Source organism: Mus caroli, unplaced genomic scaffold (assembly GCF_978045245.1).
Source record: "Mus caroli unplaced genomic scaffold, Mus_caroli_1 scaffold_6, whole genome shotgun sequence".
Classification (NCBI taxonomy): domain Eukaryota; kingdom Metazoa; phylum Chordata; class Mammalia; order Rodentia; family Muridae; genus Mus; species Mus caroli.
The window spans coordinates 148,679,010-148,702,223 of record NW_028227261.1 but is presented as its reverse complement, the minus strand read 5'-3'; the positions used below and the strand labels follow the sequence as shown (position 1 = coordinate 148,702,223).

The 23,214-nt window shown below is 41.1% G+C and overlaps 1 protein-coding gene and 1 long non-coding RNA gene across 2 annotated transcripts in view; one reads left to right on the top strand and one right to left on the bottom strand.

The window, feature by feature from the left end:
* The window catches only part of LOC115030889 (uncharacterized), a 63,570-nt gene that overhangs the window by 18,105 nt on the left and 22,251 nt on the right, over positions 1–23,214 (bottom strand). The gene's annotated exons all lie outside the window — the stretch shown is intronic.
* Ubxn2b (UBX domain protein 2B) overlaps positions 16,997–23,214 on the top strand; it is a 37,944-nt gene continuing 31,726 nt past the window's right edge. Inside the window, exons 1-2 of the mRNA XM_021160893.3 lie at positions 16,997–17,113; positions 22,225–22,328. Of these exons, the coding sequence (XP_021016552.1) occupies positions 17,030–17,113; positions 22,225–22,328 (188 nt within the window). The 5' untranslated portion in view covers positions 16,997–17,029. The remainder of the gene's footprint in view (positions 17,114–22,224; positions 22,329–23,214) is intronic.

Below are 23,214 nucleotides of genomic sequence, written 5' to 3'. Positions count from 1 at the left end.
GTCTCTTCCATACTGGGATGGAGCCTAAACACTGAGACCTCAAAGCCCACCCCCCACAGTGACACACTTCTTCCAACGAGGCCACACCTACTCCAATGAGGCCTCACCTCCTAATACTGCCACTTCACATGGGTCAGGCATATTCAAACCACAATTACCCATTCCCTCTGCTCTTTCAGAAGATAAATGTGGCGTTACTCTCATCTTAAAGCAAGAATAACATGGGAGAGCCTCCAATCATGTCATCCTCTCAGCCTAAGTTCTTCAAATGATATATTACAGTAGTGTGTTCCCCACCCATCTCTCTCTCTCTCTCTCTCTCTCTCACTCTCTCTCTTTCTCCATGTCCATATAGAGATAGATATATATATGGAAGTTTTCAGAAATAATTTATTGCTGTGAAATCACAGACACATCTGTACAGCAGAGAGACTTCACAGTTTTGCTTTGTCCTGCCTGGGATCTGCATCAGTTCCATTTTCAGCTTATTCAGACTGCACACTGCCCACTTCAGCAACCCATTAGCCACTGAGTGTCCATCTCAGTTCACAGAGCATCTGTCCCTTTATCACAATGTAAGGAGCAAGATATAAACAACATAAGGAAGCGATACCAAGGATGAATGTAACCATGGAAACCAAACCTACAGTGTGTGCGTGAGTCTGATAAAGTTGAAGTGAGGTAAATGCCCAATGAAGTAATGTGTGAACACTTTAATTATGATTGGCTAATTGTATCTTAAACAGCTTGTTCTGGCCACCACAACTCACTTGCTTTCAGAGTCCCAAGGCGATGCCATCATGCTGAGAGATCGAGTCCACCCACCTGGATGTCCATCAGCAGATGAGAGGAGACCATATGGAGGACCGAACCTGATAGCCGAAGAACATGTCGAGAACCTTACCGACACACCGCCATCAAACCAGGCTACTCAACATCAGGCCAGACTGGAGGTTAGGGAAGTGTATATGTGTAAATGAATGCAATCCCATCTCGCTATTTATTTCTGTTTATGAATCAATAAGTTACTATAACCTGACATCCGAGTCCGAGGCTTCATTCTCCCTTCTGTCCCCAATCCCAATTTGCAACACACAATGCTTGTGTTCATGACACCTTCGATTTACACAAGGGCTCCAGCATGCAAGAGAGATTACCTTGACCCTTTGGACATGCAAAGAGAAACTGCAACATGCTTCCTTCAGGTAAAAAAGTGAGCATAAACAGAATATTTTTTGAGACCACATGAATATAAACTTTCTTAAAGTACATTAATAGTTCTTATTATATTTAATATCTCACAAATTTGTAAACTAGGTTTACACCATCTTCAGTTGTGGGAATTGACTGTTGTTTTTGAGCACATGTTCCCATTGCTAAGGATAAATAAGATTTTATTTATTATCCAATAAAATCTCAGAGCTGGCTGGCTGTGAAGGTACCAATAATTTCACAGGAGTGTCAGGAGCCATAAAACCCCTAAAATTCTGTTGAGACAGTTTTCCTCTTGTATTATTTTATGTCAATAACAAAAATTTAGATCCAGCAGATATGAATGGTTGTTCGTGCTTATTGGAGATACTTTTACAAAAAATATTAGATTCAGAGAATAGAACTGGGTGACAGTTCAAATGACTTGAAAATATACTTTTTAAATAAACCTTTAGACAAGTAATGGGTCAAAGGTGACAGCTTAGTCATATGCATCTGCAACTTTTTTTTTATGTTGGGGGAGGGAGGCATTTTTACAGAGTTCAGGCTCTCTGAGTAAATGTTGACAAATATTTTGATTTCTGGTTTAAGGGTTCCAACTATGGGAGAGTTCCAGAGAGAAATTCTGGGGTTATCATGAGATATATTTTTGTTTTGAGGGGGACCCTGGTGACATCTATAAGTCACACGAGAGACATAAGGATTCTCGAGGCCATGGGAGAAATTAGTTTCATTCCAACGATTAGAGCAAAGACCCAGGGCATTCCTATTCCATCCCTACCTGGGGAATCCCATCTCATTTGACTTCCTTTATTGCTATTTGCCCACCAGAAGTGAGGCCTGCCTACACTGCCGGAACTGAAGTGACAGCAACTGCAGCCCTGGTCCTGAGTGTATCCTGTGGGCACTCAGGACAAAATGTGAAGATAGGTCCTGAGGCCCCATACTGGCCTCAGCAAAGTGTCCCCAAATGCCACAGTCTCCTAACCTCCGAAGGTCTCACAGAAGAGATTCTAAGTGTCGTGGTCTCCTCTGAACTTTTCTAGATTTTCAGAATACCTGGTGCAGAGCGGACATCTTCTCCTGGTTGCACTTGGCTGGGAGCTCTAATCTCCACTTTCCATAGTGTTTCTGTAGACTTGTCTCTGCTCATTTACTCGCATTTGAGTCTAGCCACATATTCTCAGAATGTAAGTTTGCTGTATTTGATGTGGAAAAAAATAATGGCTTGAATAAAGTCCAATTTTATTTCTCTTTCATATTAAGTTTGAAGCTGCTACATTCACAGGGGGGAATATATGGCCATAGCACATACAAAATAAAGGCACACTTACTACATGCCACAGAGCCATCCCATGTTCTGTTCTGCTTACCTCAGCATTCTTATGGATTACCACTGCCTACACACCAGACAGATTTAACCTGTTTTAGACCATCAACTAAAAACAAATAAAATATCCTGCTGAAGAAAATTAATTTCATTATATCCTGTTTCAAGTCTATCAGACTATGGCTGAGTGACCTTGCACTCAGAAGCTGTTCCAGATCTTCCACGTGTCTACAGACAGACAGTTTCGTACCTTAGGAAAACCTCTCCAAGAGGACAGACCTTTTCACAGTTGCTCCTAATGATGGAGGAAAGAAAAGAATCAAGCGGTGATTCACAGAAGTGAGCCAGTGCTGGGAACCGCATTGCAGTGGCTGAGGGAATATCTGAGGCACACAGACAATTTTCTTCATTGTTGTCTTGTCTCTCCACCAACAGACTGAAGGAAGCTGCCCTGTGGGGACTCGCCCGAGGCAGGACTTACCAGAGCACAGCACCATAGCTTCTGTCAGGTTTGGTGGAGGCAACAGCAACACATGGCTGCTGCAAGTCAAGGAGGAAGATTCCTTGAGAGATGGAGCAACAGGGCCAGGTCTGACTGCACTACCATACCACTGCTTGGCTGCACTGCACATCATTAAACCTCAGCTGACATAGGGAAAACTCAACAGGCCCACCCAGCACAAGCCTTTGCCTTCTTGTGAAATACAACACAGCTGAAGCCCGAGCTTGAAGAAAATGGAAACAGGTGCACAGTTTGTGCTTCTGATGAACAAGCAAGCGGGGTGTTCTTAAGGTGACTGTGCTTGAACCTTGGTCAAAACAGTGGAAACATGGGCTGAATTGTCAAGAAAATGCAACTCCAGAAAGTAAAAAAAGAAAGATTGTTATAAATCACAGCAATTATTTATAAAAGATCAAATTATACTAAACCAATGTTAATGAAGCTTTCCTGTTTACAATCAGTCAATTTGGTATGCCAACAATCTTGTAACTTTGACAATGAACAGTGAGAGATTTTTAAATAATGCCTCTACGTATAAAAAAATAGAAACAGGTGATAGAGAAGATAATGTCAAAAGATGCTTCTCTGAAAACAAATGAGATGTTTAACACATTGGGTCACTCAGACATGGTGGAGAGTGAGCAGGATGATGGAGGCTAATCTTGGATATATAGAAAGGCAGAGGCTAACCTGGCAAAGCTAATAAAGGGGATGGGGAGTGGGGAATTAAGCAGAATCAACAATGAAAAGGGCACTAATGTGGTTTTTATCTATAATATATGATTATAAGGCAGGCTGCCCCCTTGCAATAGTTTTATCTACAATGGTCCCAAAGCCCATATGTTCAAAAGCTCGAGGTGTTGAACAGATAACAGGAGTTAACCCAAAGTGAAGGACCCCTGCTCTTTCTCTCATCTGCCTCCTGGTTACACGGAGAATAATTTGGTTCCATAGCATTCTTCAGCTACCATGTGCTGCCACAGCCCAAAGCAACAGAGCCAAGCAGTCACAGGTTATAAACCTCCAAAATCGTGAGCCCCCCAAAATGTCTTTTCTTTTTCAAATCACATGTATTTATTTGTGTGGGAGTGAGGCATGTGTCACAGAGGTCCCGTGGACGTCAGAGGACTTGTAGTAGTAGATTCTCTCCTTCCACCATGTAGGTCCAGAGGACAAATTTCAGCTCATCAGTGTCAGCAGCAAATGAGGTTACCCAGTGAGCTATCTCATCCACCCATTTTTTGCCCTTTTTTGAGTATTTATTAGAATAATAGAAAGCTCATTAATGCACCATTTAGGCCAACAAAACATAAATGTAAAAGGAGAAAAAATAAAGCTGAACTAAAACTAGATAATCCAAAAGAATTCATAACTATTAAATAAGTTATTTAATTTTAATTTTTCCCCATGGGAAAAATCTGGGCCTGAACACTCTTTCCAATAAACTCTAGCCCCACATTAAAGGGAAAAAATAATAAAGATATAGAATAACACGACTGGAGAGGTGGTTTAGTGGTTAAGACAGCATAGTATTATTGCAAAGGATAGGGTTCTCTCCCCAGGTCCCACATGGTGGCTCACTCCTGTGAGCTGTTTGTATATCCACTCTCTTCTGGTCCCCATAAGCACATACAGAGTGAACACACATACACACACACAAACACACAGCAAAATACACATACACATAAAATAAGAATAACCAATTTTTTTAAATCTTTAAAACAACAAAAAACATAGCTTTAGGTTTTCTAGGGATTAAAAATAAAAAGAAAATGACCAGAATGTCTGACAAGCTAGAATAAACCTGGTGTTAAAACTAAGCAAGGAATTTGTTAAAAAGAGAAAAAACAAGCTACTACTATTCATTAACATAAGTGCAAAACCAAACAGTATTAATAACTTTGAAGTTGAAGAACCAGTGATATCAAAACAGTTTATATAACAATAATCTCCTAATGACAGCCATAAATTTAGGACCAAAGAATAGCCATATGCGGACAGGCATCTGGAGGAACGTATGCCCTAGAAGAAGGGAACACACTGAGTGGATCCAAACTCACTGGCCTGCTGCACGAGAAAGAGAGAGAGAGAGAGAGAGAGAGAGAGAGAGAGAGAGAGAGAGAGAGAGAGAGAGAGAGGATGTGTGTGTAGAAAGCAAAATACTTGTTGGACTTAGGATTCAGATATAGACTCTCAAGCTGAGAGTGATAGGAACCTAAGAAAAATCCTAGTTAAAAACTGTTCCAAATCCTATAGGCAAAAATAAGTATTTCTAAAATCTTCAAGTATTCTCTAATACAAACAAAATAAAATGAAATAAAGCCCAGACAGATACCAACAAAAGGCCGAATGAGAAAAGACAAGTGGATATGTCTTAGAACTGACTACAAGAAAGTGACATCCCTTTCCCAAGAAAGATGACAGAATGCAGAGAGACTCTACAATATCCTTAAAAATGCTTAATATACAGCAAAAATGCAAGAAATAGTGACGAGCACGGTTTTAAAGTTTTCAGAGTAGCTAGTATAAACAGACAGTGAGATCTATGACTCAGACATTGAAATCACCAATTGATAGTCGTGAAGTAGAAGCCAGCCATGGTGATATGCATGGAATTTAATACTAATACTGTAATGTAATCCTAAGGCTGACTTGGATTACTCAAACCTAGGATTTCAAGACCAAGCTATGCAACTTAGTAAGACCTTGTCTCAAAGCTCTATGAGTCAGGATTAGATTAGAATTTAGTCAGCTTTAATTGTGATAAATTGTTTTTCCATATGAAATTGAGAATTGCTGTTTCCTTGTCTTGAAGAATTGTGTTTGAATTTTGATGGAAATTGCACTGAATTTGTAGATTTCTTTTGATAGGATGGCCATTTTTAATATGTTAATCCTACCAATCCATGAGCATGGGAAATCTCTCCATTTTCTGAGGTCTTCTTCGATTTCTTTCTTGAGAGACTTGAAGTTCTTGTCATGATGATCTTTCACTTGTTTAGTTAAAGTCACACCAAGGTATTCTATATTATTTGTGACTATTGTTAAGGGTGCTGTTCCCTATTTTCTTTCTCAGCCTGTTAATCATTTGTATAAAGGAAGGCTACTGATTTGTTTGAGTTGATTTTATATCCAGCCACTTCACTGAGGTTGTGATAGCAAAAGCAATTCTTAACAATAAAAGAACTTCTGGGGGAATCACCATCCCTGACCTCAAGCTGTACTACAGAGCAGTAGTGATCAAAACTTCATGGTATTGGTACAGAGACAGACAGGTGGATCAATGGAATAGTATTGAAGACCTAGAAATAAACCTACATACTTGTTCTTTAACAAAGAAGACAAAAATATACAATGAAAAAAGGAAGGCATCCTCAATAAATGGTGGCTGGTCTAACTGTCAGCCTGTATGTTGAAAAATGAAAATAGATCCATATTTGTCACCTTGTGAAAAGCTCAAGTCCAAGTAGATCAAGAATCTCCACCTAAAACTAGATACACTGAATCTAATAGAAGAGAAAGTGGGAAAGAGCCTTGATCTCATTGGCACTGGGGCTTGGTGGGTGAGCCATCTCCTAAACAGAACTCCAATAGCTCAGGATCTAAGATCAAGAATTGATAAATGCACCTCATGAAATTGAAAAGGTTGTGTAAGGCAAAGGACATAGTCAATAGGACAAATCAGCAACCTACAGATTGGGAAAAAAATCTTCACTAACCCCACATCGAATAGAGGGCTAATATCCAAAATATATCAAGGACTCAAGAAGCTAATCTCCAAAAAACCAAACAACCCAAACAAAAAATGGGGTATAGAGCTGAACAAAGAATTCACAACAGAAGAATTTCGAATGGCCAAGAAGCACTTAAAGAAAGGTTCAAAGTCCATAGTCATCAAACAAATGCAAATCAAAAAAAACCCCGAGATTCTACCTTACACAAATCAGAATGGCTAAGATAAAAACTCACATGACAACACATGTTAGAGAGGCTGTGGAGAAAGGGGAACACTCCTCCACTGCTGGTGGGATTTCAAACTGGTACAGCCTCTCTGGAAATCAACCTGGAGATTCCTCAGAAAATTGGAAATAGATCTACCTGAAGACCCAGCTATACCACTCTTGGGCACATAACCCAAAAGATGCCCCACCATGCCATAGGAGCACGTCCTCCACAATGTTCATAAAAGCCTTATCTGTGATGGCCAGAAGCTGGAAACAATCCAGTTGTCCCACAACAAAAGAATGGATAAAAAAAATGCAGTTCATTTATACAACAGCTATTAAGAACAAAGGCATCATTAGTTTTACAGGCAAATGGATGAAACTAAAAATTATCATCCTTAGTGAGGTAACTCACACCAAAGGACATACATGGTATGTACTCACTAATAGTGGATATTAGCCAAAAAAAAGTACAGAATACCTAGGATACAATCCAAAGAATTCACAAAGGTTAACAAATAGAAGGGCCAAGGTAAGGATGCCTCAATCTCACTTGGGAGAGAAAAGAAATCACAGAAGGCAAAGGGAAGGAGGGACTTGGGTGGGAGAGGGGAGGGGGAGAGAAAAAGGGAATATGGTCAAGTATTAGGGGTGGGGGAGACGGGAGAGAAGCCCTGAGGGCCAACTGAATGATTGAAAATATGCAACCTCAGGGTGTGGAAGGTGGGAGAACCCTCTAGAAAGTACCAGAGATCTGGAAGGTGAGAGACTCTCAGAACTCAAAGGTAAGGACCTTAGATGAAATGCCCAACAGGGGAGAGGAAATTTGTAGTGTCCACCTCGAGTAGAAAGCCAGGGCATCAAATGGAGGGATGGGGTTTCCATCCCACAGTCAAAAACTCTGACCAGAATTGTTCCTGTCTAAAAGAACTGCAGGGACAAAAATGGAGAAGCGACTGAAGAAAAGGCTGTCCAGTGACTGGTCCAACTTGGGATCCAGGTCAAGGAGAGGCTCCAAGGCCTGACACTACTACTGATGTGTGTGCTAACAGACAGGAACCTAGCATGGCTGTTCTCTGCGAGGCCCAACAAGCAGCTGACTGAGACAGATGCAGATACTTACACCCAACCATTGAATTGAAGTCGGGAACCTTTGTGGTTAAATTAGGGAAAGGTTGGAAGAAGCTGAGGAGGAGGGCCACCCCATAGGAAGACCAGCAGTCTCAACTAACCTGGACCACTGAGATCTCTCAGACACTGAGCCACCAACTAGGTAGCATACATGAGCTCGTCTGAGGCCTCCAACATATACAGCAGAAGATTGCGTGTTCTGGCCTCAATGAGAGATGTTCCTAACCCTCTAGAGACCTGAAGCCCCAGGAAGTGGAGATGCCTGGAAGGGGGGAAAGGAGCGACATCCTCTTGGAAACTGAGGGGAGGGGAAGGAGGCATGGGATGAGGAAGTGTGGGATGATGGACTGGGAGGTGAGCCACGGCTGGATTGTAAAAAAATTAATAGTAAAAAAATAAAAATAATAAAAACATATCAAAAAAGACATCAAACTTAAGATTTAAATAGTCATAGTGCCAAAGACTTATATCTTCACAAACAATGTTTCATGAATAAACCTGACCCACCTCAGCTGAAGCCCATGTCTCACCTTTATGCTACCACAAACTGATTTGATTTACAGCCTCACTGCCTCCACCCAAAAGGTGCCTCAAAGAGCTTTTGCCACTCCACTGACTTCCAATCTTGCCCTCAGCTGCTCTGGTCAACCACGTTTTATTGCTAAAATGCAGGAAGATCAACATTTTCCCACCAAACCCTTTGATTTTTGTAAGTATATTTGTAGAAATAAGAATTAGACTCCTTAGCGTTGTGTTTGTGGTCTTTCCTGGCCATTGCCAAGCCATTTCTTCCCTCCTTGGGTCTTCTATTCAAGCCATATTGCATGCTTCTTTAATTATGCCTATATATATTTCCTCTTTGAAACTTTGCCCTTCTGACACTGGTCAGACCATGGTGCCTGGTGACCTTGGGTGGGAAGTTCTCAATGATACAGCCTCCCCCTGACAACTCTATCTTGTAGAACACATTGAGTGTCTGGAGCTGCACTTCAGGAAAAAAACTGAAACGTCAGCTGTTGGCCACAATGTCTACCTCAAGAGCCCTTGTTCTAGTCATAATGGCTCAAGCCCACATCTGCCCTGGAAATTTTAACTCCAGCCATAAAAAGCCTCAGTGACATCCTAATGACTAATTTCAAATGTTAGATGATTGTGGTGATTTGAACATGCTTGGCCCAGGGAATGGTACTATTAGGAGCTGTAGCCTTGTTGGAGGAAGTGTGTCACTGTGGAGGTGAGCTTTGAGACCCTCCTCCTAGGCATGTGGGAGTCAGTCTCCTCCTGTTTGCCTTCAGAACAAGATATAGAACTGTCAGCTCCTCCAGTGCCATGCTTGTTTTGATGCTGCCATGCTTCCTGCCATGATGATAATGGACTAAACCTCTGACTCTGTAAGCCAGCCTCAATTAAATGTTGTCCTTTGTAAGAGTTGCCTTGGTCATGGTATCTCTTTACAGCCATGGAAACCCTAACTAAGACAACGATGATATTATCAGGAACATAATGAACAAAGCAGCAGTTTGGAGGAGAAAAGGGAGAGTTTCAAGTTGAGGTAGCAACCTTTTTGAAACATTCAAATGGACAAACAATTTTAAAAAGCAATTAGAAATGTAGATCTGGAGTAATGGAAAGAACTGGATGGCTACTGAAAAACCAGACTTGGAAATTCTATATATACTCAATCTACATTATTTGCAAAGTGTATATATGAAAATTGCATACTTGTTGCAACTGGCTGCATACTGTTGTTACTTACCCCAAACCACAGACATGCATGGGGAAGCAAATGTTTGATGAGCTTATTTCTAAACGAGGTCAAACAAGGTGAGACTATGCCTTTTTCAGCTCTTACGCTGTAAAGAAGTAGCCTTTTTGGCAGTCTGCTTAATGCTACATCCTTCATATTCTGTGCTTCTCCTTTCAGATCTATTTAAAACTGCCTGCTAGTGCAGTGCTGACGTGTTGTCTAGAGTTCCTAAGTGGATGTGTCTTGAGGAGAATACATGTTAGGCAAACTTCCTTCAAGAAGGAATTACAGTGCTGGGATGGTGAGTTCAATGTTAATGAAGCCATAGTATATATCACATAAAGTGTCTTTATACAGAAACAGACATAGAACAAGACTATGCACCAATCACCTGGTAAACATAAACAGGGGCTTCAAGGACATAACCTTGTATCTCAACAGCAATAATTCAGTGTTCATTAATTTAGTGTGCTTGGCAAGTCCATGGAACACAACTGTAGATAATGAGAATCAGCTGTATCGACACGATAGGTATAAGAACAGATGACACTGTATAGTGAAGTTGCACACAGCCAGAGAACAAAAAATGCTAAAGCAGAACCCAAGGACCCAAGGGGATGTCATTGGTTAAGGGCTAGATGTTGTTGTTGGATGGCCGACTCCCCCTCCACCACCACCACCCCCCAGCAAAAAAAGGTACAAAAGGTAGTAAGAGGTCCTTAGGCAATAACACAGTGCAATCTTGCCAGGAGCTACAGAGCAGCTCCCAGGAATCAGGGAGAGAGGGTCAAAAGACAAGCATGAACTTTTGAGTATAACGCACCTGAATTTAAAACATAGTTCTGGTGCTTATTAGCTGAGTGACAGAAGAAAATCCATCTTATTTCTCTGTCTCTCACCCCCTCCCTTACTTCTAAAATATGAAGACAATACCTCCGTCAGAAGTTATTGTGGAGGGCATAAATAGTATATGCAAGCCATGAAAATTACCAGCTGTAAACATATTCTCTTCTGTCAAATGTTTTAGAAACAGGATAAAAATATTTCAACAGATGAAGCAACAGGTGAAAGCCTGTTCTGAGCTTCACCTCAGTAATGTTCAGGATAAGGACAACTACACAAATATGAATTTTATGTAAGTTACAAGGTTAGAGTTGTCTATGCCTGATGAGGTTCTCCCCTGATTCACCTTACTATTGTGGTTCATGACTTACCAAGAAGAGAAAAGGTGCTACGAAGACAGGCATTCTCCGTCCCAGTTACAGATCACCACTACTTCTATTCATGGATTCCCTCATACAGACCACAAAAATACATTTTTTAGTGAGGGGAATCGTGAGGTTGGCCTGGCCTAGCTGCCTTGAAAGGCATGTGTCATTGCTTTTTTATGTTAGCATCCATGGCTCCTGGAGCACAAAGTGCTTTCCAGTTTTTGAGAGACTGATATACTCCCTCAGACAGTGAAGCATTCTGGCCAACATTCACAAGGATGCTGAAGAACACTCTGCTCAATGAAGAAATAAAGAAATTAAAGACTTTTTTAAAAAAAATTTAATATTTTTATTACATATTTTCCTCAATTACATTTCCAATGTTATCCCAAAAGTCCCCCATAGCGCCCCCCCCCTTCCCTACCCACCCATTCCCATTCTTTTGGCCCTGGCATTCCCCTATATTGGGGCATATAAAGTTTGCAAGTCCAATGGGCCTCTCTTTCCAGTGATGGCCTACTAGGCCATCTTTTGATACATATGCAGCTAGAGACAAGAGCTCCGGGGTACTGGTTAGTTCATCATGTTGTTCCAATAATAGGGTTGCAGATCCCTTTAGCTCCTTGGGTACTTTCTCTAGCTTCTCCATTGGGAGCCCTGTGAAACATCCAATAGCTGACTGTGAACATCCACTCCTGTGTTTGCTAGGCCCCGGCATCGTCTCACAAGAGACAGCTATATTTGGGTCCTTTCAGCAAAATCTTGCTAGTGTATGCAATGGTGTCAGCGTTTAGAAGCTGCTTATGGGATGGATCCCTGGATACGGCAGTCTCTAAATGGTCCATACTTTCATCACAGCTACGAACTTTGTCCTGTAACTCCTTCCCTGGGTGTTTTGTTCCCAATTCTAAGAAGGGGCACAGTGTCCACACTTTGGTCTTCATTTTTCTTGAGTTTCATGCGTTTAGTAAATTGTATCTTATATCTTGGGTATCCTAAGTTTTGGGCTAATATCCACTTATCACTGAATACATATTGTGTGAGTTCTTTTGTGATTGTGTTACCTCACTCAAGATGATGCCCTCCAGGTCCATCCATTTGGCTAGGAATTTCATAAATTCATTCTTTTTAATAGCTGAGTAGTACTCCATTGTGTAAATGTACCATAATTTCTGTATCCATTCCTCTGTTGAGGGACATCTGGGTTCTTTCCAGCTTCTGGCTATTATAAATAGGGCTGCTATGAACATAGTGGAGCATGTGTCCTTTTTACTGGTTGGGACATCTTCTGGATATATGCCCAGGAGAGGTATTGCTGGATCCTCCGGTAGTACTATGTCCAATTTTCTGAGGAACCGCCAGACTGATTTCCAGAGTGGTTGTGCAAGCTTGCAATCCCACCAACAATGGAGGAGTGTTCCTCTTTCTCCACATCCTCGCCAGCATCTGCTGTCACCTGAATTTTTGATCTTAGCCATTCTGACTGGTGTGAGGTGGAATCTCAGGAATTAAAGACTTTTTAGAGTTTAATGAAAATGAAGCCAAAACATACCCAAACTTATGGGACACAATAAAAGCATTCCTAAGAGGAAAACTCATGGCTCTGAGTGCCTCCAAAAAGAAACTAGAGAGAGCATACACTAGCAGCTTGATGGCACACTAGAACAAAAGGAAGCAAATTCACCCAAGAGGACTAGATGACAGAAAATAATCAAACTCAGGGCTGAATCAACCAAGTGGAAACAAAAAGAACTATTCAACCAAACCAGGAGCTGGTTCTTCGAGAAAATCAACAAGATAGATAAACCCTTAGCCAGACTCTCTAGAGGGCACAGGGACAGTATCCTAGTTAACGAATCAGAAATGAAAGGGAGACATAACAACAAAATCTGAGGAAATCCAAAATACCTAACTCAGATCCTATTGCAAAAGGCTATACTCAACAAAACTGGAAAACCTGTATGAAATGGACAAATTTCTAGACAGATACCAGGTACCAAAGTTAAATCAGGATCAGATAAATGACCTAAACCGTCCCATATCCCCTAAAGAAGTAGAAGCAGTCATTAATAGTCTCCCAACCAAAAAAGTAAAGGACATATGGGTTTAGTACAGACCTTCTATCAGACCTTCAAAGAAGACCTAATCCCAGTTCTTCTCAAACTATTCCACAAAATAGAAACAGAAGGTATCTACCCAATTCATTCTATGAAGCCACAGTTACTCAGATACTGAAACCACATAAAGACCCAACAAAGATAGAGAACTTCAGACCAATTTCCCTTATGAATATCTATGCAAAAATACCCAATAAAATTCTTGCTAACCGAATCTAAGAACACATCAAAACAATCATCCATCATGATCAAGTAGGCTTCATTTCAGGGATGCAGGGATGGTTTAATATATGGAAATTCATCAACATAATTCACTATATAAACAAACTCAAAGACAAAAACCACATGATCATCTCGTTAGATGCTGAGAAAACATTTGACCAAATCCAACACCCATTCATGACAAAAGTCTTGGAAAGATCAGGAATTTGAGGCCCATACATAAACATAATAAAAGCAATCCAGTAGCCAACATCAAAGTACATGAAGAGAAGCTGGAAGCAATCCCATTAAAATCAGGGACTAGACAAGGCTGCCCACTTTCTCCCTACCTATTCAATATAGTAATTGAAGTCCTAGCCAGAGCAATTAGACAACAAAAGGAGGTCACGCGGATACAAATTGAAAAGGAAGGAGTAAAAATATCACTAATTGCAGATGATATGATAGTATATATAAGTGATCCTAAAAATTCCACCAGAGAACTCCTAAACCTAATAATCAGTTTCAGTGCAGTAGCTGGATATAAAATTAACTCAAACAAATCAGTGGCCTTTCTCTATTGAAAGGATAAACAGGCTGAGAAAGAAATTAGGGAAACAACACCCTTCTCAATAGTCACAAATAATATAAAATAGTTTGGTGTGACTCTAACTAAGGAAGTGAAAGATCTGTATGATAAGAACTTCAAGTCTCTGAAGAAAGAAATCAAAGAAGATCTCAGAAAATGGAAAGATCTCCCATGCTCATGGATTGGCAGGATCAACATTGTAAAAATGACTATCTTGCCAAAAGCAATCTACAGATTCAATGCAATCCCCATCAAAATTCCAACTCAATTCTTCAACGAATTTGAAAGGGCAATTTGCAAATTCATCTGGAATAACAAAAAACCTAGGATAGCAATAACTCTTCTCAAGGATAAAAGAACCTCTGGTGGAATCACCATGCCTGACCTCAAGCTATACTACAGAGCAATTGTGAAAAAAAAAATACAAAAAACAACCAAACAAACCCTGCATAGTACTGGTACAGCGACAGACAGGTAGATCAATGGAATAGAATTAAAGACCCAGAAATGAACCCACACACCTATGGTCACTTGATCTTTGACAAGGGAGCTAAAATCATCCAGTGGAAAAAAGACAGCATTTTCAACAAATGGTGCTGGCACAACTGGCAGTTATCATGTATAAGAATGCGAATTGATCCATTATGTCCTTGTACTAAGGTCAAGTCTAAGTGGATCAAGGAACTCCACATAAAACCAGAGACACTGAAACTTATAGAGGAGAAAGTGTGGAAAAGCCTCAATGATATGGGCACAGGGGAAAAATTCCTGAACAGAACAGCAATGGCTTGTGCTGTAAGATCAAGAATTGACAAATGGGACTTCATAAAGTTGCAAAGCTTCTGTAAGGCAAAAGACACTGTCAGTAAAACAAAAAGGCCACCAACAGATTGGGAAAGGATCTTTACCAACTGTAAATCAGATAAGGGTCTAATATCCAATATATATAAAGAACTCAAGAAGATGGACTCCAGAAAATCAAATAACCCTATTGAAAAATGGGTTTCAGCCCCACCGGGGGAATCCATCCCATAATCAGCCACCAAACGCAGATACTATTGCATATGCCAGCAAGATTTTGCTGAAAGGACCCTGATATAGCTGTCTCCTGTGAGGCTATACCAGTGCCTGGCAAATACAGAAGTGGATGCTCATAGTCATCTATAGGATGGATCACAGGGCCCCCAATGGAGGAGCTAGAGAAAGTACTCAAGAAGCTGAAGGGGTCTGTAACCCTATAGGTGGAACAACAATAGGAACTAACCAGTACCCCCAGAGCTCGTGTCTCTAGCTGCATATGTAGCAGAAGATGGCCTAGGAAGGCCCCTTTGTCTTGCAAACTTTATATGCCCCAGTACAGGGGGATGCCAGGGCCAAAAAGTGGGAGTGGGTGGGTAGGGGTGCAGGGTGGGGGGAGGGTATAGGGGACTTTCAGGATAGCATTTGAAATATAAATGAAGAAAATATCTAATAAAAAATTGAAAAAAATTGTTACAGTCTCAGTTTTACTGTGGCACCTCCAGTTGGACTGATTTTCATTACTCAAGGCCACATCTGGTGACCTTGGCCCAGTAAATAAGCCTGGCTGCTTACACATCAGAATCTAACTTAGCCCAAAACTCTAGTTTAACTCTCTTTCTGACCACCTCATAATCGCTTCTAAACAAAATCATTTCTAAACAACCAGGTAGTATTTTGGTGAAATGTGTAAGATATTTCCATTACCTGTCTTAGAACCTATCTGTGACTTTTTACTTGTGGTCCTTCCTGACCCAACAACTGTGGAAAGTACTTCTCCTTCAAGGTCCAACATTAAAAGGTATTGGCTCTCTGAGGTCATTTCTTGTCAAAAACATGATGGGAATTTTTAAGGCAGAATGTGCATCAAGACAGCAATGCAAGGTTTGGTAACTTGTACTACTAGTTTCTAGTTTAATTATCATTTGCTTTGCTCAAGTACAGCATTTCATCCTCAGCAATATGAGTGGAGCACTGTTGAGTTAACTGAACTGGGGAGAGGGGCCATCATCCTTTGCCTTCTGAGTCTCAAGGTGAAAAAGAAAACTGAGCTAAATAAATTTTCAGGAGAAAAGGACACAAATTTTATTTTTTAAAACAATCATGTGATTAGTGTCTTCGTGGGTACCTGAAAGCCTGTGTGGCTATATCTACATACCAGGGGCCCCCAAGAAAAGTAGCTAAGATGTGGGTTTAATTCTAAAAGGTCTGTTACAGACCTCTCAGTTTCATCTTCTCTACCTCATAAGTTTTTGTTTTTGTTTTAAGTGCTCGGAACTCAAAGAACAGCCAAGGCAGCAGGCTGTAGGCTCCCACCTAGCATGGTACACACAACAGGCACCAGGAGAGTATTCTCCATTCACATACCGTCCGCGAGTAAGAAATACTCTTCTCAAAGTAAAGTGTACTCTGTCACCTGCTTATATCTTTCTTTCCCTTTCTAGCTTATACATTTCATAAAGGCTTCTTTTTTCTTGGGAGACAATTCTTGGAGGTGTAAGTGTCTGGGACTTAAGATGAGAGTTAAGTCAATCCCAGCAGAAAAGAAGATGGCTTAAGAGTTTCCATTCTCATTGCCAAAAGCTTTACCGTGTTTCCTATCCTCAATACGGATCCATTCAGAAGGACTAATTTACCATCCAATCCTGGATAAGGGAAAATGACAGATAAGGGGAAATGAAAGGTGAAGTTGTTCATCTGCTAAGATACTGCATTGTTGAGTTAAATGAACTTGGAAGACAACGCTGCGCTCTAAGGCAACCTACAGCATCTCCCAGCGAGTCGAATGGTGACTGTAGAGAGATCTCAAAAACTGAAAAACTGGCGAGCCCTGCGGGCCGGAACCCTACAACGAGTGCGCACCGGCTGGTGGGGAAAAGGAGCCCGGAGGAACACCGCGAACCCGGCACGGCTCCGCCCCCTCTCCAAGGGAGTGGGAGTCACGGAGGGGCTCCGCCCCTTCCACAGTCGCTAAGCAACCAGCCCCGGAAGTCGCGGTCCTGGGCGGGCGCCGCAAGCGAGTGAAAGATGGCGGAGGGTGGCCGCGCGGAGCCGGAGGAGCAGGAGCGTGGGTCCTCCAGGCCACGGCCCCCAAGTGCGCGGGACTTACAGGTGCGCAGGCATGGAGCGCGGCGGCGGCGGCGGGCGAGAGGGCGTGGGCATGGCGGGCGCGGGCCAGAGCCACTTTGTACCTCACCTGAGCCTGTCTCCGGAGAACTGGAGGGTCTCTCCTGGAGGCGCATTGCGGAGTGGAGCGTGTGGAATCCAGTCACCTAGCCTCAGGCGGCGGTACAGGGTTTCCCTTCACGCTGGATGCACAAAGCAAATGCCATTTTGCCGAGCCATCTGGGTGGCTCCCAGTTCAGTTGATGCTGCCTGCATTTGGGGAGTTGCTGTGGCCAGTGATAAATCAGCCATCACTAAAAAAGTAACTTTAAAATAACGCGTGCTGGTTTGTTCTCCTGGATGCTTTTTCACGTTTGATGATTTATACATTAAAAGCACTTTCTTCTCCAAAAGCCTGCGGTTTTGCAGGGGAGAACTTAAAACAGTTCAGGCTTTGGTCACAGCTCGCTTGAAAGAGTTCACAAAACAGCTTAACAGAAATAAACTCAGCAATATTATGATGCTGACATTAGCTAAACACTTGTCCAATGCTAATACTGCTTGTCCATTTTAGCCTTTTTCTATATCCTCATGAAATCATTGATAAAACTCAACGAATAAACATATATTAGGGGTTATAGTTCAGAATAAATGAGCCCGGATTCACAAACCTTGACAGAGCATTTTTAATAGCAGGTCTTCATTCAGAATAAATGAGCCCGGATTCACAAACCTTGACAGCATTTTCAATAGCAGGTCTTCATTCTTTAACCAGACGTACTGAGCGTTTGCCATTCTAACTTTGGGCTGAAGCTCTGGGAAATGTGGATACAAATAGGACATCAAATCCAGAAGTAGTAGTGGATACTGTTGTGTGCTATCAAATTTCGTGAAAGGTCTCAGATTTGAAACAGGCTTGTAAAGCAGCTTTACAGACCAAGCCAATGCAGAATTATAATGGTATTAATTGAGCACTGGTTGGTTCCTTGACCCGGGAGCCAGTTAGCTCGTTGTCTTAGAGTTATTGTCACTGTGATGAAACACCATGACCGAAGCAGCTTGGGGAGGAGAGACTCATGCTTCCACTCACAGTTCCTTATCAGACAGGACGTCAGAGCAGGAACCTGGAGGCAGGAGCGGATGCAGAGGCCATGAAGGGGTGCTACTTACTGGTTTGCTCCTCACAGTTTCTTCAGCCTGCTTTCTTATAGGACCCTGGACTCACAGCCCTGGTTTGGCACCACCCATAGTGTGTGTGGCCGTCCACCATCTATCACTAATTAAGAAAATGCTCCAAAGACTTGCCTACAGCCTTATGAAGGCATTTTTTTTTCAGTCGAGCCCCCTTTTCCCTGATATCTCTGGCTTTGTCAAGTTGACATTAAACTAGCCAGCACACTAGTGAGGCAGTGCCCATCTGATAAGGTATTTTCTGTGTCTGGCTTGCTAGTTTCCATAAAGTCACATCTTATTGTCATTTTGATTTTTCCCAGCATGCTCTGGTTCTAGAAGCTGCCTCATTCAGGAATTCTATTTTGTTTTATGAATAATCTAGGTTTAATTGTCCTGAACAGTCCCTATTTTAACCACATACAACCTTTTGGACACCTTCATAACTTTTTGGAGAACTAAGCATAGTTTGAAGCATCACTGAATGCCAAAAAACAAAATAAAACAAAGCAAAAACCAAACCAAAACAAAAAGGCAGTTCAGAAGATGAACTTGGAGAATGCAGAGATCAGCATCAGGTAGGAGATAAAAACCTGATAGTGAATTAATTACCAGCTGAACAGAAATCTATCTCAGCTGCCATTCAGAATAGTCTGTCAGCTTCTACATCAGGAAGGAGGGTTTTAGGAAGAGGGCTCTACAGTTATCACCTGAAGTGTTTCTCTGTTGTGACTTCTGGACTATTTCTAAGGCTGTTGTGTAGTGTCCTTCAGGCAATCCGTTGTAGGGTTTAAAGTTGTTTAAGGTATTTAATTGCATATTTCCCAATGTTCCTCCTGAATAATATCAACGGGATTGCTGCTCTTAATTCCATGTTTCCATCCAGATTAGTATTTGGGGAGGAGTGAACTTGTCTGAGGCTATCTAGATCACTGGTCCTCAGTGAAATCATGTCCCTGGAACGGCTTGATAAAGCAGACACTAGCGCTCACACCCATATCTAATCCACTAGGTATAGAGTGGGACTTGAGCATTATGTATTTCCCAGAGTTCCCAGGTGTGGCTAGTCTGTCCAGTTAACTTTACTGTGTTTTCTACAATGTAGCATAAGGCTGAGCCTTCTAGTTCTCTCTTGCTGTGTTTCTGCCCTTCACAGTGACTTAGATCCAGGTTACCTTCCAGACTGGAAAGAATATCAATCCTTGACTTGGGAAGAATTGGAGCAAGAATGTCTCTTACTTAGGAAGGGCTGGTTTTCTCATTATACTTTTATCTGGTACTTCAATTAATCTTCTTTATTTAATTTCAAATAATATAATCTCAGGAGTACTCAGTCACTATGTCTAATAATCTACGTTTGAAAGAGAGTCGCTAGCTGCATATGTAGCAGAAGAGAGGCCACTTGGTCTAGCAAACTTTATATGCCCAGTACAGGGGAATGCCAGGGCCAAGAAGTGGGAGTGAGTGGGTAGGGGAGCAGGGCCGGGGGAGGGTATATGGGACTTTTGGGATAACATTTGAAATGTAAATGAAGAAAATATCTAGTAAAAAAAATAAAAATTAAAATAAAAGATTTAGTAATCATGAGTGGGCCCATGTCATAATCTGTGACTGGTGCCAACTCCTTCTGAAGAACTTGTTCAAGTCTCAGGAAATAATGCTTGGACCGCATCCTTAGTGTTCCTTTTCTACTTTGCACAAAGTCAAAGCTGCTTTATTTATTTTACAGAAGAAAAGTATTTTAATTGGCAACAATCAAATAGAGGCTAAGGAAAAGAACCTGGTGGGGCAGGCATGGTAGACTTCATGAAGTAGGGCATACAGCTAGGTTCCTCATATCTGTGTGGATCAAGAAAGCAGAGAGTGGGCAAAGCTGAAACATAGCAGCTTTTGCCGTTTTCTTCAGCCCAAGACCCTAGCCCATAATGCTCAGGGAAGGAAGGGTGTTTTTCTTTAGAAATAATGCCAAAAACACATGCAAAGGCATATCTCCGAGGAGGTTCCTAGTCCAGTTGACACTGACAATTCCCCATTACAACTGGCACCTAAGGTACATGTCGTTGGGAGGACAGCATATATTATGTGGGTTTAGAAAAGGATGCTTAAGAAAATGCGAAGCCATGTTTACATAGGTCGCCTGAAACAGGTGTTCGGAATACAGATAACACTGTAGGAGATACATTGAGCATGTAAGTCATTCATAGATCTGAAATAATACAGTTGGCTCAGGAGGTGATCCATCAAAGAAGACTGTTTTAAAGAGTCTTCAGGGGGTAAGTTGGATGCTTACTGTAGTCACGGTCCCTCCCCTAGCTTACTTTGGATTTAGTTTGGGGTTTTGGAGGGTAGGAGTAGCAAAGCATGCCAGGAAGACACATAGAAAGTGAAAACAGGGACACTGACACAGCAGTGTCACAGTTAAAATAAGTCCTATGTTGATGGGATGGGTGTGCCTTGTGCTCTGCACACATTAATCTTTCAGCTGATTGTCAGAAGAATTTTGATAGGCATTTAAAGAAGTAACTATGCTCAAGGATGTTCAGTAATCCAACAGATGTTACACAGTGTCACCAGATGTTACACAGTGTCACCCAATGTTACACAGTATCGCCCAGTGTTACACAGTGTGTTCCTAAGTCAAGATTTGGATCCAGTTGAGAGCAACCTGGGTGTGTGAACATGGGGGAGGAGGGAGCGGGAGGAAAAAGAAGGGAGAAAATGATGGAATTATATTTTAATTTCAAGAACTTAGAGTTCTGTAAAAATTTTGAGTTCAGTTTGTGGGAGATCAGAGCCATTGATTTGCATTTCTAGGGAAATAGCTGCTTTAGAAATTCACAGGTTGATGCATCTATGACAGTCAGAGAGGAGTAGGAATAAGACAGTTGGAGGAGGGGGAAGCTGTCTTCTGTGGGTCTTGAGGGTGTACATTAAATGTGTTTATCTAACGGCTGTGGAATCTTCCAGGGCCAGGGCAAGTCAGTCGCTGGGTGTTAGAAAGCTTGTCTGATATGCATGAGGCCTGCCCGGGTTCAGTACCTAGCCTTGGAGTGAGAGCCCAGAGATTACAATCACACCAGTTGAATATCGACTAGCAACGTTAAGGAAGTTTATGTTGTTGTTTGTTTTTTGAGACAGGGGTGTCTCTTATACAGGCCTGATTGTCCAGGAACTCACTGTATAGACAAGGCTGGCCTCAAATTCACAGAGATCTCCTGCTTCTCTAAGTGCTAGGATTGAAGGTATTTACCACTCTGCCTGGTTGAAAAATTTTAAATTATTGCTAAAAATAGCAAAAGGAGACGGAAAAACTATAATATTTGATAATTCCATTACTATTTTAAATTCTATTTCAAGGACAAGTTTATTTTTACTTTATTTACAAGGTAACCAGCTATATATCTACAATGCATAATTTTTCAGTATTAATTCATAAATGACTAAAACCTATATTTACTTCATTGTCTTTTATAGAATCTCCTTTCCCTAAACTTGATTAAATTTGTGTCTTATAGACTTTTAAGCAATACTTTTGAACTTGTTTTATGTACTTAGGTTTTGAAAACAGCTAAGTGAAATTATATTGTGAGAGTGAATTAGAGAAATTGGCAATAGCTTGAACGGTCTTCAATCATTCTTTAAGACATGGAAGAAAGTTACACAGGTCCACAGCAAACATATACTGCCAAACTCAGTTTTTTAAACTGTTGACAAGTTAATTAAAAGAGTTATTGTAACAATTTTTTCTGATAATAGGCAGTTTGATTAGTTGAATAGTATGAGACCTCGGGAATTAGCCTTGGAAAGATATCTTTTGAGACAACAACCCTCATTTTTTCATACAAAATTGCTATTGCTCAGTTTCAAGCCAGTAGCTGCTCCTCAGATATCTGTCTAGAAGTCTGATTCTAGTGTCAAGTGTGTAATAAACCTGTTGTTCTGTGTAGTTGGCCTTGGCAGAATTATATGAAGATGAAATGAAATGCAAGTCTTCCAAGCCTGACAGATCTACACCTGCAGCCTTTAGGAGCCCGCGAACACCGCCACATCGGTGAGTGTTGCTTCTAAACATCTACCCTGCTAGCTCACTAAGCCCAAACTATTTTAAGTGACCTTGGGACTTTTTAAATTAAAGTTTTTAAAATAGATATGGAAGTACTATTCCTAAATTTTTTTATAATCAGCTAAAAAAATTTTTCAGAAGAATTACGTTAGTATATATGATATTATCATAGGCACCATATGAAATTATATCTTGAATCCTGTTTTCTCTGGCACAGTGGCTCTTTAATAGTTTTGTCAGGGCCTATTGAGCTCTGATGGCATCTTCAGCCCTCTCCTTCCAAAGCTGCTTTTAAATGCAGTCTTATCAGTTGAGGGCCATCAGGTTTCTCACCACCCTTCATGGGACCATGGTAAGTCTTTAGTCCCCATTAAAGAGTCTCAAGTTTCTGTGTGTGATCCTGTTGTGTGATGCCTAGTCCTACAAATAATTTCCTTGAATGTATTTGTTATTATTAAAATCTCTGAACTAGGGCTGGAGAGATGGCTTAGCAGTGAAGAGCATTCTAGAGGTCCTGAGTTCAATTCCGAGAAACCACATGGTGGCTCACAACCTTCTGTAATGAGATCTGATGCCCTCTTCTGGTGTGTCTGAAGACAGCTACAGTGTACTCAGATACATAAAATAAATAAATCTTTAAAAAAATCTCTGAACTATAAAAAGAATGGACTAGAGATTAGAAGATAAGAATCACAGATATTATATTGTGAGTGTTTTTATTTATTTTTCTAGTATTAAGAATGCAAAGTTGAATTTTCTGATTATCTCTCATTCTGAAAAAATACTTTGTTAACAGAAGTAGAAAAGTTTGTTGAACATTAGGTTTTTGCCACTTCATATTCTTTTTTGTAGGGAAGACAAAAATGATGAATTT